The sequence below is a fragment of the Cetorhinus maximus genome, chromosome 5 (assembly GCF_964194155.1).
Source record: "Cetorhinus maximus chromosome 5, sCetMax3.hap1.1, whole genome shotgun sequence".
NCBI lineage: Eukaryota > Metazoa > Chordata > Chondrichthyes > Lamniformes > Cetorhinidae > Cetorhinus > Cetorhinus maximus.
Window position 1 is genome coordinate 78,695,033 of NC_135883.1, and position 20,211 is coordinate 78,715,243.

General features: G+C 39.4%; 1 protein-coding gene across 2 annotated transcripts in view; it reads right to left on the reverse strand.

The window, feature by feature from the left end:
* moxd1 (monooxygenase, DBH-like 1) overlaps positions 1-20,211 on the reverse strand; it is a 91,483-nt gene that overhangs the window by 16,415 nt on the left and 54,857 nt on the right. For both annotated transcript variants that reach the window (XM_078542092.1, XM_078542091.1), the window contains 3 exons: positions 15,628-15,807; positions 13,977-14,079; positions 436-602 (listed from right to left, as the gene is read on the reverse strand). In XM_078542092.1, coding sequence (XP_078398218.1) covers positions 436-602; positions 13,977-14,079; positions 15,628-15,807 — 450 coding nt within the window. The remainder of the gene's footprint in view (positions 1-435; positions 603-13,976; positions 14,080-15,627; positions 15,808-20,211) is intronic.

The following is a 20,211-nucleotide window of genomic DNA, read 5'->3' on the forward strand; positions in this document are numbered from 1 at the left end:
TTTTGTAAAACTTAGCAAAATTAAAATATTTGTAGTAATAAAAAGAGAAAGGTAATATACTAACCTAACCACAAGAAGTTTATTATAGTTCTAAATTCAAATGTATGATCAGAGTGGATTAAATTTGGGTGTGTGAGATCCTTTTTGAGGCACAAGAAATTCCAGAGCCAGTACAATCCAAACCAAATAAATTTGGTACCAACATAGTTTTACAAATATCATACTGGCATGGTAAACCGTAACTTCTCTCTGATTAATGCTGAAGTTGTTACACAAGGACAGACACCCTGCAGCTCACAACTCAACCCTTTCCTTCTCAGTCAATACCATGAAAGCAATCTCATCATATAAATCGACATAAATCCAGGTTCCATTTTATTTCAGACAAAGTTCTGAAATAAATGAGAGTTCTTAGCAGACAATATGGCAGCTTACCTCCTGCAGGCATTCCATGGTGCAATGACCTTGTGAAACATAGCTTGACATATCGGGTGGTATCATATGGTAAAGACTGACCCAAACACCAGTTTCAATAACTCCAGCATCATATTTCCTCAGGACAGGTGTATAGAGCAACTTTAAACCAGAGTTGTCTATACATCCTACAGAAATGAACAATGAACAAATCAGAAACCAAAACTTGAAGACTAAGTTTATCCAGTTAATGAAGTTTAACAAACAAAAGGTGAAATTGACTTCTCCACAGATATAATTTGTTTATTAGATAAGCTTCCTCTTACTTATATGTGTTTAACACACAATTCAGTCATAATGGTAACAGAAGTGGTGTAAAATAGTGAAGTCAATTGTCACAAAATTATTTATTTCACAAACTAGAGTAGTCATCAGAGGCCTAGATTAATAATCTAGAGAGTGTGATTTCATGGCAGTTTGAGAATTTGAATTAAGATATATAAACAAAAATCTTGAAATAAAAAGTTAGTAAATGTTAACATGAAGCTGTTAGATTGTCATAAAAACACTTCTATCAAATGAACTTTGACATTCTTTCTGGTCTGGCCCATATGTGGATCTAGACTGTTAACTGCCTAGTTCGTTCATTCAGTTATATCAAATGATTACCATCTGCAGCTTCTCAGGGCCACTTGGGATGGGCAATGGTTAGCAACACTCACATTGAGAATTCAAAAAAAAAATAAGCATAACAAGCCTTTCAAAATGTAAGGTGCTGAATGACAGCAGGCAGTTCATTGAAATAAATAAAATGGAGCCTGTAAGTAGATTGTTTATCAAGACTATTTATATTTAATATCTGTACTGTAAACGTATGGGAACTTTAGAGTTGGAATGCAGTTATGGTTGACGTCTGGATAGCCTATCTAGATTACATTGGACATTGGTTAAATGATTTTAATCATTTGCCTTGTATTCAAATGAAAGAATGATCTTTAACAATTTATATATTTTTTTTTCTTAGGGGAAACAGTTTTGAAATGTTTCCTGTCCTTCTTTACTGGGTGTCTATACCATATGCCAAAGAAGATCGAAATGATGGGTGAGGCATCTGCACCAAGTCTCTACCAATTCAGCTCCAAATTCAGCTAGGAATTGCACAAATTTAATCTAGGATTAATCTCACTCTCAATGAGAAATTCACTGGCTTTTCCAAGGCACCTCCTCATGGTGACATGACTGAGATAAGAAATACAGTCTGTGGGAAATTGTGGCTAGGCACTTATAATCCACCACTTCATGGCATAGCATGTTGAGGTTGCAATAAACTCTGCCACTACTTTATCTCCAAACCCAAATATTTAAATCAATGTATTCTTGGTTTTTTTTGGGTATCCACCTCAAAACAAACTAGATTCATAATTTTATACATTGGCAGAATAATAAAACGTTGCACTTTCTGCAAGGCAGTAATGTATTTTGAGACTGTACTTTATTCTTGATCCAGTTTACTATGCCATATTTATCTTAATGAATATTTTCCATTTATGCCACTGTTCTTCTCCTCTACCATCCCAAATCCTTATCCATGTCTTTAAGATGTAGAGAAATGACTTTTTAAATGCCCTAAACAGGTTCCACTCCTCTGCCCTTCACAAACTTTCATTAATTGAAAACTTTATGATCCCTGGCCTCTTGCATGCTGAATCCAGTACTCGCATTACACTTCTTCTCACAAAGTTTTTCTGGATCCTTGTTCCACAGCATATTTCAAGATCCTGGTTATTAATGTCACTCCATTCTCAGTCCTAATTCACCCTCCAATCTAGCTATCATATAATCTGGCATTCATCGTGTGCACCTCCAACTCTATTTCATTCCTGGCCCTACTTCCACTCTAACTTCAATTGTGATCCTTCAATCATTAGGTCCATGTTTTTGGAAACTTCCCTTAAACTAATCCACGTCTTTCAAAAATCTCAAAATGCCAAGCGTTCAGAAGTGTTTATGGTCCATCTCTTACTTTGTCCTCTCCTCTCTAGATGTCCTCTTTCCTTTCCATTTTAAGACTTTCTCCTATGAGAAGGCCAACATACAAATGCATCTTGTTAATGAGCAACATTTTCTGGGGCTACAACAAAAACAGCTTGCAATACAAACAATCTGCTCAACTAAGTGCACTGTGAATATAAAGCTTGCCAAAGGAACACTGAAAAGCTGCATCAAATTTCACATTGCTCTTCCTGCCTATAGAAATGGTTTCAACTCCATACTTTATACTACATAGCTGCACTTATCATTCAAAAAATACGTTCTTTGTAACTGCTTATATAATTCCAACAGGGGTCATAAATTTGATTCCAATCTATGTTCAGTTCAACTAACTTAATTTAACTAGTATACTCCATTGCCTTTCAAAGCAGTGCACCAATTTAAGACAACGAAAAGGCAATTAGAATCTTGCCCCTGGATATTGCCAATATTCAGTTACAGTAAATTATTTTTTTCTGAAATTGTCAAAAGGCTTACTGTGTTGAAGTAATATAAATATTGAATTCATGTGAATGATAATGGTATTAAACTCACACATGTTCCCCAGATGTAAGTACATTCAAACTAGATTTTTGATACCAGTGCAATTTCTTTTCAAAATATGTCAACAGCATTAATGCACTAGATACACAATTTGAGCTATTATGTGAAAAATAGTTAAGGCATCTGTTTTAATTATTTAATACTCAAGTTTCTAAATAGCAATTCTTGAAATAATTTAGCAATCAGCTTACCTGCTCTATGTAAAAGTATCCTTGGCATGTTCAATTTTTATTGAGAACACTACATTTAACTTGGCTTCATCTGCCCATAAATTGTTGACTTTGTTACAGCAAGGTGAGAAGTGTTAGAATGGCTCCCTTCTCTTTCCACCTCTTGATTGACTACAACAGGTAGTTTATTTTTTTAATTTGCTGGTCAAATTTAGTGAGTGTTTAACCGTTTAAGTGCTGTGACTATAAAGGACAGACACAGACAGGGTTTCTTGTAAGTTTTAAAAAAGGAAATTGTGTTTATTATTCTTAATACCGATATAAAAAGAAACGCTCAAACTCACACTCACACATGTACCCAAGAGACTCATACGCTCACAGAAGTAGGTACAAGGAGGGAGGATAGGTTAAATTGTTTAAGAATGTCCAAAAGCCAAAGTCAATCATATGCGGATCCTGTAGGTTGACGACTTGGATGGTTTCAGGCCTTGTTCGGTGATTTTTCCTGAATTCTGTGCAGAGGCGATTTAAAGTCTTGATGGACAATCTCTGTCTTTTCCTCTGAAGTCAGCAGCTTTTAGGGTATATGTTGAAGAAGCTGCCTGTAGTGTTGGCTGGTCATAAACAGGCCGGCCACATGCTTTCAGAACGGCTGGAAAAAGAGAGACCACGAGTTCTCTTCGCTGTTACTCACTCACTCACTGCTTGTGCCTGATTCACCCTGGAAAAACAGTTTCTTTTTAACACAAAGTGTTAGTTTGCTACCACATGACTTCTATTCACAATCCAGCTAGTGTTACAGATGGGAGCGAGATGGCCGGGTGCCTTTCCCCTTTCTCCTCACTTCTCGGTTTTCCACAACGAGATGGGTGCTAAGAGGGAGTGTTTTAAACCTTTTGAGTGTTGTGCCTTTTAATAATAGACATGAAGTAGGTTTTCAGGTAAATTTAAATCAGAAGAAAAGATAACATTTATTCACACAACACTCCAAAATGTAAACACAATGAAAAACACTCACTCCATCATGCACACAGACACTAACACACACACACACACACACGTAGACATGGATTCTAAAGTTGAAGCATCATTTAAGTTAATTAGCAAAAATACAAGAAGTAAATCACATATTCAAATTTAATCCTTTAAAATGCACTCATAGCAGGCCTGGTTGGTCCTCTCTCGTGGTTCTTTTGATGAATAGAAGTTGGAAGCCTGTGGACTTCCAGACAGACTCATGTCCAAGTTCCTGTAGAGATGAATCTTTGCAGGTGAAGCCAACTTATCCCCTCTCTCACTGCCTGGGTTGACTGGTTGTTCAGGCAGGGTTCTATTCTTCTGCTGGAGGCATGCTCCCTCTGGTGGCCTGCTGGCTTCCAGACTGCCTTTTCTCTGGCTGGTTCTTGGGGTAATAAGATTTGTTATCTGAAGTCGGTTTCAATCATGTGACCACCCTCTATTGTCCACACAAAAGATACAAAGTTAGAAGCCATTGCTACACCGTGTGAGATGAATGGTGCCTGTTCATACCTGCTTGTGATAAAACTAGTTTCTCCACAACTCTCTGTCAAGTTTCAAGCTTGCAGGCATAGAGAATTTAAACTTCAGTAAATACAAGGACAATAGGAGGTATAAATTCACAAGTGGTTTCATCTCAGCATGCCTATTCAAGGGGGGGCACCCCGCCCATAGTCATTTACACTTCAAGAACTATCCGGAGACCTGAGTTAATTCTTCTCTGCAGAAATTACAAAAGATCACCTGACCCTCGGTGGCTAATATTTTTTTAGCACATTTTCCACTTTTTAAAGTCCATTTCAAAAAGGTCACATTGATCAAAGTCCATATCTTGAAAGTTAAGAATATGATATCATTACTGGGCAAGACACCAGTTGCTAAATATGGTCACAGCAAGCTGGTGTACCTTCATTCCAGGTCCATTGTTTTTGTGTTAATTGCTCACTGTACTGAGTTGTGTGAGGGACTAAGACCTCACACTGTATATTTTTATAAAATATATAGATATGCTCATTGCTATTTCTAAAATTTTAAAACTGAACAAAGACCTTTAAAATGGCTGAAGCTATGTCTGTCTGTGACCACCAAACAAAAGAAGCTATGTGGCAGTTTTGGGAAAACTTGCACCTTGTTATCTCTGAGGAGCCACAAACCAAACAGAGGAGCCACTAACTGCACAGCCCAAATTCAAGGAAAGCTATACAAAGGCCATCTGCGTTTAACAACCCAAGCTGGCCAGAAGGCGATGGATAATTTGCTAAGACAAAGGCCCTGCAACCTTCCAATTCCTAATGGCTAAGCCATTAAACCTGTCTTTGGAATCCAGACGATGGATACACATCCTTTGTTAAAGATGGTGGAGACATGGGAGTCATGCGACATGGGCCTCTAGCTTGTGGAGTAAGTAATATCCCCTTGCCGAACTGCCTTGCTCAGTCTGCTGTTTACCATCTCACTAGCAGCCTCCCAGCAAGGAGCTCTCCACAGGTGGAATACCTGGTCTCCATCTACACTGCTTCTGCTGGAAATTCTGCTCCATCACCTACAAGACTGATTAATCTTTGCACGCCTATCACATCGTGTAAAGTCAACACCACCGGAAAAGTGAATTATCCAGCATCGAGTTTCAACCCACCAACTGCCATGAAGGAATACCTCATTGGACTTTGATTCTGGGCTCTGGAATTCACATGAGCCAATATTTAGTTTCTCTATGGTCACTGTACTGTAAAACCTTTTCTCTATCCCTCTCTTTACTGTCTGAGTGTGGAAGTGACTTTTCAAATCTCCTTTCGTGGTTTGAATGTTTGCAATAAACTAACTTTTTTTAGTTCATCCTATCTTGAGTTTGCTGTAGGGTTATTAATAGAAAATTGGATCACACAAAAACCGAGGGGTTGGGAAACACAGCGCCGCTTATAAAGAGGCAAACAAACCTAACCACCTTTCTGTTATGGCCGGGTGGTGAGAGGTGAAATTAATGCTGTTTAAATTAACCCCATCTTGTTTAATAATAGTTGTCTGAATGATCCAGGGTGGAGACCTCCTTAGCCAGGGTCCAGTGTCTAAAGTGATCAGATTAAATAACCGTTGGAGTCCCCACTCAGCCGGGGTCCACTGCCCTAAGCGATGAATTTAATTGGTCGGTTCACACACACTTAAATAAACACATTACATCTGGATGGCTGTCAGTAGTTCAGAAGATGGGCCATTCACACACATTTAAGCTGATTGTTCTGGTGGCCCCTTACAGATATGATATCTCCTTTCTGATAGCTTTGTAATTTACAAGGTAAAGTCATGTAAATGTTCAGCTATGTTAAGAACTGCTGCTTAGGTCACTTAAACATACCGTTGTCAGTCTTTTTAAAACTTAACCTGTGATTTTAGTCTGCTCAGAAGAGCAATTGTCATAGGGGACTCTATGGTCAGGGGCTCAGATAGGCGCTTCTGTGGTCGTGAAAGAGACACCAGGGTGGTATGTTGCCTCCCTGGTGCCAGGGTCCAGGATGTCTCTGATCGGGTACGGGATATTCTGAAGGGGGAGGGAGAACAGCCAGAGGTCGTGGTACACATTGGTACTAACGACATAGGCAGGAAGAGTGACGAGGTCCTGCAGCGGCAGTTCAGGGAGTTAGGCAGAAAGTTAAAAAACAGGACCTCTAGGGTTGTAATCTCAGGATTACTCCCTGTGCCATGTGCCAGTGAGGCTAGAAATAGGAAGATAGTGCAGCTGAACACGTGGCTGAACGGATGGTGTAGGAGGGAGGGTTTACGATATCTGGATCATTGGGATCTCTTCCGGGGCAGGTGGGACCTGTACAAGAAGGATGGGTTGCATCTAAACTGGAGGGGCACCAATATCCTGGCTGCGAGGTTTGCTAGTGTCACTCGGGAGGGTTTAAACTAGTATGGCAGGGGGTGGGAACCAGAGCAATAGGTCAGCAGGTGAAATAAATGACTGGGAACTAGTGAATATGGCCAGTAGGACTAAGAGGAAGAGCAGGCAGGGATAAATTACTGAACACAGTGGAACTGGGGGTCTGAAATGCATTTGTTTCAATGCGAGAAGTATAACAGGCAAGGCAGATGAGCTTAGAGCTTGGATTGTACTTGGGACTATGATGTTATTGCTATTACAGAGACTTGGTTGAAGGATGGACAGGAATGGCAGATAAACGTTCTAGGATTTAGATGTTTCAGGCAGGATAGAGAGGGATGTAGAAAAGGTGGGGGAGTTGTACTGCTGGTTAAGGAGAATATCACAGCTGTACGACAGGAGGACACCTTGGAGGGCTCATGCAGCGAGGCAATATGAGTAGAGCTCCGGAATAGGAAGGGTGCAGTCACAATGTTGGGGGTTTACTATAGGCCTCCCAATTGTCGGCGGGAGATTGAGGAACAGTTATGTAGGCAGGTTTTGAAAAGATGTAAAAGCAATAGGGTTGTTGTGGTGGGTGATTTTAACTTTCCCTATATTGACTGGGAATCACTTTGCTAGGGGTTTGGATGGTACAGAATTTGTAAGGTGCATCCAGGAGGGCTTCCTGAAACAATATGTAGATAGTCCAACTAGGGAAGGGGCAATACTGGACCTGGTATTAGGGAATGAACCCGGCCAGGTGGTCGAAGTTTCAGTGGGGGAGCATTTCGGGAAAAGTGACCATAATTCAGTAAGTTTCAGTGGTGGATAAGAATAACAGGAGCCCTCTGGTTAAGGTGCTTAATTGGGGGAAGGATAATTATAACAATATTAGGCAGGAACTGAGGAATCTAGACAGGAGGCGGATGTTTGAGGGCAAATCAACAACTGACATGGGGGGCTTTCAAACGTCAGTTGATAAGAATTCAGGACCGGCATGTTCCTGCTAGGATAAAGGATAAGTATGGCATGTTTCAGGAACCTTGGGTAACGAAGGATATTGTGAGATTAGTCAAAAAGAAAAGGGAAGCATTCGTAAGGGCTAAGAAGGCTGGGAACAGATGAAGCTCATGGAGAATATAAAGAAAGTAAGAAGAAACTTAAGCAAGGAGTCAGGAGGGCTAAAAGGGGTCATGAAAAGTCATTGGCAATCAGGATTAAGGAAAATACCAAGGCCTTTTATACATATGTAAAAAGCAAGAGGGGAGCCAGGGAAAGGGTAGGCCCACTCAGGGACAGAGGTGGGAATCTGTGCGTGGAGCCAGAACAAATGGGAGAGATACTAAATGAGTACTTCTCATCAGTATTCACCAAAGAGAAGGACTTAGCAGTCAATTTGTCTAGGGAAGAGGATGTAGATAGCCTGGATCATGTTGAGATCAAAAAAGAGGTGTTAGGCGCCTTGAAGAATATTAAGGTGGATAAGTCCCCAGGGGCAGATGGGATCTACCCTAGAGTACTGAGGGAGGTAAGGGAGGAGATTGCTGGGGCCTTGACAGAAATCTTTGTATCCCCACTGGCTACGGGTGAGGTCCCAGAGGACTGGAGAATGGCCAATGTTATTCCATTGTTTAAGAAGGGTAGCAGGGATAATCCAGGAAATTACAGGCCAGTGAGCCTTACGTCAGTGGTAGGGAAATTGTTGGAGAAGATTCTTCGTGACAGGATTTACTATCATTTGGAAGCAAATGGGAGTATTAGTGAGAGACAGCATGGTTTTGTGAAGGGGAGGTTGTGTCTCACTAACTTGATCAGATTTTTTGAGGAAGTGACAAAGATGTTCGACGATGGAAGGGCAGTGGATGTTATCTACATGGATTTCAGTAAGGCCTTTGACAAGGTCCCTCATGGCAGACTGGTACAGAAAGTAAAGTCACACGGGATCAGAGGCGATCTGGCAAGATGGATACAGAATTGACTTGGTCATAGAAGACAGAGGGTAGCAGTGGAAGGGTGCTTTTCTGAATGGAGAGCTGTGACTAGTGGTGTTCCGCAGGGATCAGTGCTGGGACCGTTGCTGTTTGTAGTATACGTAAATGATTTGGAGGAAAATGTAACTGGGCTAATTAGTAAGTTTGCAGACGACACTAAGGTTGGAGGAGTTGCAGATAGTGAAGAGGATTGTCAAAGGATACAATGGGATATAGATCGGTTGGAGACTTGGACGGAGAATTGGCAGATGAAGTTTAATCCGGACAAATGCGAGGTAATGCATTTTGGAAGGTCTAATACAGGCAGGAATTATACAGTAAATGGCAGACCCCTTAAGTGCATCGATGGGCAGAGGGATCTGGGTGTACAGGTCCACAAGTCACTGAAAGTGGCAACGCAAGTGGATAAGGTAGTCAGGAAGGCATATGGCATACTTGCCTTCATTGGCAGGGGTATTGAGTATAAAAGCTGGAAAGACATGCTGCAGCTGTATAGAACCTTGGTTAGACCACACTTGGAATATTGCGTGCAATTCTGGTCGCCACATTACCAGAAGGATATGGAGGCGCTGGAGAGGGTGCAAAGGAGGTTTACCAGGATGCTGCCTGGTCTGGAGGTTGTTAGCTATGAGGAGAGGTTGGAGAAACTCGGATTGTTCTCACTAGAGCGACGGAGATTGAGGGGCGACTTGATAGAAGTTTACAAAATTATGAGTGGCATGGACAGAGTAGGTAGTCAGAAGCTTTTTCCCAGGATGGAAGAGTCAATTACTAGGGGACATAGATTTAAGGTGAGAGGAGAAAACTATAGAGGAGATGTGCGGGGCAAGTTTTTTTACGCAGAGGATATTGAGTGTCTGGAATTCGCTGCCAGAGGAGGTGGTGGAAGCAGGTACGATAGTGGTGTTTAAGAGGCAGCTTGACAAATACATGAATAGGATGGGAATAGAGCGATACGGACCCCGGAAGTGCAAAATGTTATAGTTTGACAGGCAAAATGATTGGCGCAGGCTTGGAGGGCCGAAGGGCCTGTTCCTGTGCTGTACTTTTCTTTGTCCTCTTTGTTCTAATAATTAAAATTGTTTTTGATAAAAACATGATTTTATAACAACTCCATTCATAAATTAGACTGGAAACTGGCAGAGGTGCTGATAAAATCAATTTGGACATATTAAAGGAAACAGAAGTATCTTAATTTGTGTTATATTTAAGTGTTTCTGATTAAATATTCTGAGAAATAGCCAAATGTTGGTTCTGTGTTTGCAGAGATGCATGGTGAAGGGCCGTTTTCCTGGAGGGAAGTATACAGGGACATCCTACAGGGGGAGGCGTTTGGTCTACTGCTCTTTTTGACATATATGAATGACCTGGACTTAGATATAAAGAGCATTATTCAAAGTTTGCATATGGCATGAAACTCAGAAATGTACATTTGAGCATACAAATTAGGAGTGGGAGTAGACCACTCAGCCCTTCGAGCCTGCTTTGCCATTCAATGAGATCACTGCTGATCTGAATGTAACCTCAACTCCACATTCTCACCTGTCACCGATAACCTTTCACCCCCTTGCTTATCAAGAATCTACCTACCTCTGCCTTAAAAATATTCAAAGACTCTGGTTCCACCATATTGAGGAAGAGAGTTCCAAAGACACTCAGCCCTCTGAGAGAAAACATTTCTCTTCATCTCTGTCCTCAATGGGTGACCCCTTATTTTTAAACAGTGGCCCCTAGTACTAGATTCTCCCACCAGGGGAAACATCCTCTCCACATCGCCCCTGTCAGGACCCCTAGGATCTTATGGGCAGCATTTTACGTCGGCGAGCGGGAGGTGGGGCCCGCTCGCTGACGCGTAAAGTGACGCGCGGTGATGTCAGGCGGGTGTCCTGAAGTCACCGTGTGTCATTTAGATTTTCAGTTCTGCGGGTGCACAGCCGACTCGGCCGCCTGCCCGCCGAACTGTCAAAGGCCTGTTAAGGCCATTTAAAACCTAATTAACTCAATTTAACGAGCTGCCTGTCCAACCTTAAGGTTGGCGGGCAGGCGAAGAGCCCAGGCGGTCTTCGTGTTTTCATGAAACCTCATCCACGGGCGGGATGGAGTTTCATGAACTGTTTTAAAATCTAATAAAAATTTATACATTAATTCTTTGACATGTCCCAGCTCATGTGATAGTGTAACATGAGGGGACATGTTTTAAAAGTTTAAAAATCCTTTATTTAAAAGTTTAACATTGAAACAAATCTCCCTGAGGCACCCCTGTGCCTCTGGAAGATCTCTGTGCTCTTCCACGTGCATGCGTGAAAGAGCACAGGGAACCACTCAGGGAATCCCCTCCCGCCCGCCTGCACAGGGAGCGCACAGCGTCTCCGGGCATGTGTCACAATGGGTGGGCCTTGATTGACCCGTCCATGTAAAATGGCGGCGCGGACCCGATCAGGGGCGCCGATTGGATTCACGCCCGCCCCCGCATAACCCTCCCGCCCCCGATGGAGGGAAATTTCTGGTCTATATGTTTCAATCAAGTCGCTTTTTAATCTTCTAAACTCCAGCTGTTACAAACCTAGCCTGTCCAACTTTTCCTTATAAGACAACCTGCCCAATCCAGGTATTAGTCTGGTAAACTTTCTCTGAACTGCTTCCAACATAGTGCGGGGGATAGTAACAGATTTCAAGAAGACATGGGCAGACTGGTGAAATGGGAAGACACATGGATGATGAAATTTAACACAGAGAAGTGTGAAGTGATTCAATTTGATAAGAAAAATGAGAAGAGGCAATGAAAACAAAATGATACAATTTTATAGGTAGGGGCAGGAGCAGGGGGAACTTGGGGTGCACATATACAAGTCTATGAAGATGACAGGACAAGTTAACAAAACTGTTAAAAAAACACACATGATCCTTGGCTTTACAAATAAAGGTCTAGAATTCCAAAACAAAGAAATTAGGTTATATCTTTATTAAACTGTGGTCAGGCTCCAGATGAAGTATTGTGGCCAATTTTGGGCACCACACTTTAGGTAGGATATTAAGAGGTTAGAGAGGCTGCAGAGGAGACTTATTAGAATGGTGCCAGGGTTCAGTTACATGACAAAACCAGAGAGACAGAAAGTTAAGGGGAGATTTGCTAGTGGTGTTCAAAATCATGACAGGCTTTGATAGAGTAGATAGGATAAACTATTTTCACTGGCAGAAGGGTTGGTGACCTGAGGACACAGACTTAATATAATTGGTAAAATAATCGGAGATTTCAGGAGGGAAAAACAAATTGTGCAGCATGTTGTTAGGATCTGGAATGCGATTCCTGAAAGGGTAGTGGATACGGATTCCATAACTTTCAAAAAAATAATTGCATAAATACGTGTGGAGGAAGAAATTGATCGGCTGTGGGGAAAGAACAGGGGAGTGGGACAAATCTGATAGATATCTCTCACAAATTGCTAGCACAAGCAATGGCCTGTATCATTCTACAATTCTTTGATTCCAAAGACCTAAAATGTTTGGCTCTCTTTTTTGCATCCATGATATCTTCTTGAATAAGAAAAATAGGTTGGTCCAGCAGGTACGTATTTATTTATATGAATATTGTTAATAATGTTTTCTGACTGATAGAGTAGGTGGTGTGTTCAATCACCATTCAGCATAGACTGGGAAACTTCAATCCTCGAATGGCATGTATCTCAATTGAACAAGTATCAGTGAGAGTGGAGTTTGCACTCAGTTATCCATGATAGGAATGTATCACCTCAACACTGCAACTGCTGACTGCCAAAATGTTGAGGTTTGTTAGCCTGAATGAAGGTTTATTTGTAAATCAAGGAATCTAGTCCTCTACTGTAAAATGTTGTGGCACAGCTATAATTTGTATCTGGCTCTTATAGTCATCATAAAATGAAGAACAGAAAAAAAATATTTGCTGTGAAAATTTGAATTGGAATGTAAGCTTTCTGACTTTAAGAATTTGGAGGGCCTTTTAAAAAATCTGATTAGGTTAATTGTGAATCACGTTGACTTTGTAGGTGATGGAGAAGCAGTTATTTCATAGGTGTGTATACACCCTGGGTGCAGTCCATCATCTCCCAAGATGGGCACAAGCCAAATTTATTATTTAAAACCATTTCTTACCTGGAAGCTGATAGTCAAAAGTGAGGCATCCTATTTCTGAAAGCTTTAACAAACTATTTATTCAATCTACAAATTAATTTGCAAGTGGATTGTTTAAACTTTTAATGCAATGGTAGTCAAATGGGATAGGGAAAACCTAGCTTTGTGGTGGGTGTCTGACTTTGGCATTATAGTGGGATATGGAGTATCTGAGTGCTTGGTGCTGATGCAGTTGCCTGATCACTGGTAGTCTAATGGAAAGCGATAGATGGTTTTGTGGCATGTATTTGTGCAGCCTTTGGCTAGAGCTTCAAAGGACCCGAGTTTCAGTCCCACTAAAGCTGAAACTCACTCAAATCTGAATCCATTTACAACCAATTTTTTTCCCTAGACTGTCATGCAAAGATTGGTCCTTTTGTAGTTCTATTGTTGTTTTGTAGTCTTTTAAGTTTGCTACTGGTGGAATTAGGACTCGATGGTACTCAGTATTGCATATTAAATTGGGAGGATTGAAGCTTACATTACAACATACATTTTCTACCATAGAACATATGTAAAGGCATCCAATAATTTATATTGCTGGCAATTATGAACAATAACAATTCAAAACATTCTCCCAATAGTTGGAATTTTGCTTTTGCTACTTTAAGTTAGTGCAGACTCCTATTTCATAAAGTACAAAAGTCTTTGAAGTGTCTATATTTTGTTTTGTAGCAAAATGAAACAATTATAATATAGAAACTTGAAACTTGGTAAGACCTGTCTGATCTATTACAAACCATGTTTTGTAGATTATACAAAAGGAGGAAATGCTCCTACCTTCCTGATAATTAGAGTTATCATAATGCATTTCCATCATTACATAAACTGGATCGGTTGATGTTCCAAGTGAAAGTCCCACGTTGGGGGGATAGGAAAACCCCTGCCATAATTACAGGAAAAACAATTGTAAAATAGTTACCTAATGCTGGCAATATGCTTGTACATAAACTTGAAAAAATAATTTCTAAACCCAGTGTTCAGAATATCAAAAGCTTTTACAAATATGCATTAGGAACTAGGAGAGCTTCTTTCAGATATATTGTTTTAATAATAATTTCTACAGTATTGTAAAGTTCCTAATGTACAATGTCAAATATTACCCTGTGGCAAAGCCTTATATACATGAATGCAAGTTCTTAAATTATTTGGCAAATGCATTGAGGGCACTGTGATACCAGTATCTGCTTCTTATATATTTAAATATTAATACTTATCCTTTCAAAGAATAGAAAAGCAACTATATCTGTGTGGACAAAGGGTGAAGTGCAAGCCTTCAATAAAAAGGTTTAAAATGTATAATATGTTTTGACAATACTTCACAATAGTGTTGCCTGATACATTAGTTGCTAAGCACATGTGGTTAATTGAGAATCCAGATGTGGTTAATTGCATTTTTGATTAGTAAATTTTTAAAAAGTAACAAATACCACTATTTAGGCATGTAATGTCACTACACATATTTGCGCAGTATATGCATGGGTATTTCAGCCTTCAACTGCATTTGTTGGTAAAATGTTAAGATAAAAAATCATAATATTTAAGTGTCTTTGATGATTGTGCATGCTTTACTGTTAATTGGAGTATCTGCTAAAATGTCAGCACTATGGAGATGCCTTTGTATAGAAAGGGAAGTTGTCAGCATGGTCAGCTCGATGAATCAGAATAAATGCTCCAAGTGAACAGAAGAAAGTTCAGCCAAAAACAAGCAGCTCCAACATGGCATGTCATGGCAAAATGTAAGCAGTTTTAATGTTTTATGTTTTACATGTTTTAGATGAAAGAAAGGGAGGTTTGGTAAGTCTCATTGTGCGAGCAAACATTCTTAGCAATCAATCTGATGAAATCTAAGAGGTATTCATAACTGTTGGACAGAAAACGAGAAGTTGCATGAAGATGTGCTATATCTCACGAATCAATGCCATAATTCCTGACTTTGATGAAGGAGAAATATTATAATTTTGCACTTAAGGTGGAAGATGTTAAGTAAATATACACGTGAAGCACAAGTGATAAGTAAGGTGTTTTCCACTAAAAGGTGCGTATGTGGCTAAAATGGTGTCGATATGATAATCCAACTGGACAACATTGCTCAACAAAAGAAAACACAGGAGAAGATTTTGTTGCATCTTTGTTGGACTGAAAAATGACCCAAGAAATGCTAGGTTCGGTGCATTTATAGTATATATTATAATGAGTTGTACTAAAATTAAATAATTTCAAATAAAGAATTATTAATCTCTATCTATTATGTTTTTAATCTCCTGGAATATGTCAACAATTCACTGTCTCAAAAGATTGTGTAAAATTGACTTAAAACAATGGCAGTAGACAATCAGTTTTAAATAAATGTGCCATCTCTATGGTGCTGAACTAAAGGATTTGTAATTAGAATTAAATAAATGAGCTTACCACATCAGTAAGGACCTACCTTTCCTCCGATTGCCCATGCTAAAATGATACTTTCACAATTAAAAAAATCATCAGGCATATTAGAATTGTAACATTCATGTCCAAAACCAAGGGCACTATCATTCAAGATGTTGTGACACTGATAAAGGAGAATATGATGTACCAAATGTTCATGACCTTTCTGGATAATTGGCTCAACCTGTGAATAAATGCAAAAGACAGTCAGTAGTCTTCCAACCTAAACCAAAAGCAAGCTCCCTTTCCCTTAGGTCCTCCATTATGCAATTATTTATGTCATAGCACTGGTGACATTTTCATTGCTGCCACACCAAAAAGAAACAATCACATTTGAGATAGTTTATCAGATTTAGAGGGGTTGAATCAGATATGTTTACATTGATACCCTTGTTAACCTTACATTGCAGTTAGTTATGGGAGAGACCAAATCTGACAACATTCTCTGAGACCACAATAGAAGAAGATATAGATGTGAACATCAGCATAAAGAACCCTCTTCAGGGTTTGGGGTTTTGGAGAAACAAGTCATGATGATGATCAGATTTAGTGTTAACTACCAGAATTTTAACATATTGGCCAAGAAACCTCTTGTTTAATGTTTTGGCCTAGGTTTCTGATTATAGTATGAACAGTAAGAAATTGTAATTGATTATCATTAGTGTTATGTTAAGAAAAGCCTGTAGATCTTGACAACTTGAAGTCTGTGAAATAGTCTCAGGATTTAAATGATCATATTTAAAATAGAATTATATACATAAAACTTACACTCCACATTTAGTTTGTGTGAAAAAAATGATGTTGAAATTCCCTACCAGGAAAACTGGTATCACTACATAATCTAGATTTATTTAGAAGTTGCATGGATCAAATGTTTTATAGTAAGTCCATGTTTAACATTAAATCACTTAACAATGTTAAAGTGAAACAAGGTTAATAAAGTAGTGGCAATATATCTATTAACATTGTGAGTTTCATTTTAACGTCATTTGCCACAGATTTCCTGTTCTGTGACCTGCCTGCGCACAAGACCTTTTTCCCAGTGCTGTTGCCCTCATCCTCAGTGCTAAAATCCCTCTTCACATATCCAACTCCCGTCCTACCCTCCATTTTTACACTTAAAGTCTCCGTACTGGATTCTTTGTTAGCTGCCCCTCTTCCTGCCCCTCTTCCGGCCTTGCTTCTGTCCCAGGACTTCAGCTTCTCCTGCACCAACCAACATCTGTCTCTAGATGGAGCCTGGTCAATCTAAAATGAGGTGAGCGTATTTTTAAAAATATTTACTTACATTTACTGTATATTGTATTTTTTATATTTTTAAATTTATTTTGTTTTAAAGGTTATTTAGTTTTTGAATGTAGGCATTTAGGAATGTACAGCATTTCAACTTAGAAAGTTTTAGTGTTTTTTTCTGCTGAGAAAGGTCCTAAAGTACCTAACCATACAGTATTTCTTTTATATTTAGTGATTTATTTTATTTTTAAAGTTATTTCAGCTAGGAATACACAGTACTGCACATGTGTGGTACAATATTTCAACCGGTACATTGTTTTTTCTGGATGAGAAATGTCTGAAGGAACCTAACTCTGATTTTAACATTGATTCCTTTGGAAACCTATGATTCACTTAAAATATTGATTTTTAGGAATGCAACCACAAATTTAAGTGAGGACTTACTGTAGTTAATTATTTAGTTATTAGTTAGTTATTTAGTTATTAATTATACACTGAAGGGAAATACCATCATTGTAACCTTTGATTCATTAATAATTAATCATTTCACAGAATGCAAAATTATATACATTTTCTTTAATGACTCATGAAAGTATATGCAGTAATAAAAATCAAATAAGTCCTTTCTAATTATCAAAATAAATGTTAAAAAATCATATGAAAATTTTTAACAACTACTTTAAGCAATCTATTTATCATCTGCCATTTACCATTCGAATGATCCATGAGAACAGTATCTATTAGTTTTTCCATATTATAAGACCATAAGACATAGGAGCAGAAATTAGGCCATTCGGTCCATCAAGTCTGCTCCGCCATTCAATCATGGCTGATAAGTTTCTCAACCCCATTCTCCTGCCTTCTCCCCGTAACCTTTGATCCCCTTACCAATCAAGAACCTATCTATCTCGGTCTTAAATACACTCAATGACCTGGCCTCCACAGCCTTCTGTGGCAATGAATTCCATAGATTCACCACTCTCTGGCTAAAGAAATTTCTCCTCATCTCTGTTCTAAAAGATCTTCCCTTTACTCTGAGGCTGTGACCTCGGGTCCTAGTCTCTCCTACTAATGGAAACATCTTCCCCACATCCACTCTATCCAGGCCTTTCAGTATTCTGTAAGTTTCAATCAGATCCCCTCTCATCCTTCTAAACTCCATTGAGTATAGACCCAGAGTCCTCCAACATTCCTCATATGTTAAGCCTTTCATTCCTGGGATCATTCTCGTGAACCACCTCTGGACCCTCTCCAGGGCCAGCACATCCTTCCTGAGATACGGGGCTCAAAATTGCTCACAATATTCTAAATGTGGTCTGACCAGAGCCTTATAAAGCCTCAGCAGCACATCCCTGCTTTTATATTCTAGTCCTCTCGAAATAAATACCAACATTGCATTTGCCTTCCTAACTACCGACTCAACCTGCAAGTTAACCTTAAGAGAATCCTGGACTAGGACAATATTAATTGTGTCACATAAATAGATAGATGTGCATATATTTATTCTTCAAACTAAGGTTATGTGCAAAATCACAGTTGGATCACTTCTTTTACATGCAATATTTTCTGTTCGCATATCGCTTCATTGAAAATACCATGTAACTTTGAAAAGCAATATTTGTTATTCTAGAACAGGGAGAGAAAAGTAAAATCACAAGCAATGTAAATTATGGCATTCAAATTATCCTTTTCTACAGTGCATTTAACATTGAAAATTGTAGCAAATGTAGAAAGTGATTGCATGCAGACCAGTGGTTTGGAGTGTTCTTCAGTACATGGTTCACTGAAAAACATCAAGGGTGAAAGGAAACAAAACCAACCCAACCAATATAAGTTTTCCATTTGTACCATATGTCAATGATAAAATGTTTTACAATATGAAAGAACCATTAATTTTGGAACATCTGGAGTTATACAAACATTTTTGTGCATTGTGGGATTTGCAGAGCTACTTGGTGAGGTTGGACATCTTTATAATCGTGTTAATATCAACAAGTAAGACTGAAGCGTTTGAAGCGAGAAGAAAGAGACGGAGAGTGGGAGTTCAGGGCAAGTGTTCAGTGCTTGAACGTGTGCTGCAGTATCCCACCTCTGTTCACTGAGGATTTCAAAGGTTTGGATATAGTCCTGAGTACTTTGTCAAAATTTCCAAAAGACATTAAAATATGAGGCCTAAAAAATAATCCTGAGAACCAAAGAAAGCTAGAAGGAGATATTGCTAAGATGATGGTCTGTATAAAAAAGCAAATATCTGGAATTCATTATCACTAATTTCACGGTGGCACACCTTGGTAACAAAAATAAAATTGATAATTACACACTGAATGGAAGAAAGTTGGGTGGTGTGGAAGGCTGGAGGGATTTAGAGATTCAAATTCACAAGGCATTAAAACCGGCACCTGAAATGGATAAGATCAGAAATAAGTTTATGGGAAGAAGTGTACAGTATACAATTGAAACCTTAGTAAGATCACAGTTAAGATTAGTGCAGTTTTGGTTTCACACCAGGGGAAGAATGTTGATCCAAAAGACATGGTAGAGCCTGAAATATAGAAATATACATATGAAGAAAGATGAAAAATTTAGGTTGTTCTCACTAGAACAGAGGACATTACAGAATTATTTCATACAGATGTTTAAAACGATGAAGCGGTGGCACAGTGTAATGTTTAACTATTGGTATTGCCGATAAGAGATTGATAAATACTCACATAGACGCAGAGGTGGTTGAACAAGGTGCTTCGTTTATTGACTGCAGTAACTGAACTAACCAAAACAAACATGGATTCTGTGATACCACAGTGCCCAGCTGCCAAGTATGGCAAGCTCAATGAGACATTAAATAAATAACATATTCCTCCCCACTTATTGAGAATGTCAATTTAACAAAACGTTTTCTGGCTGGGAAAAAGGGTAGACTGCCTCCATGCCTGCTGAACCCATCTCAAGTCTATGACTTTTATAAATTCAGATGCTCAGGAGGTCTTCTCTCCCAGTGTGGGTTACGGCAGACTTCCGGCACTTTTGATAGAGCAATGCTCATTGGAGACCGATGGCAACCCAGGACCTGCAGCAGAATCCGACGCTGTGTCAAATTCAGATGAAGGGGAGTCATCCTCAACTTCGGCTGAGCTAGACTGAGGTGGTGACACTCAAGTCGGCATTCCTTGACTCTTCCATAAGAGGTGTATCCTTAGATTGTGCTTGACTTGGCAACAGTTGGTCAACATGTCTCTGCCAGGTGAGATCATTGGCAGTTTGGACTGTGTACGAAACAGGTCCTGACTGAGCAACCACAGTGGCAGGAACCCATTTAGCTCCAGTAGCATTACAAACTAGAACTTCTTGTCCAGAA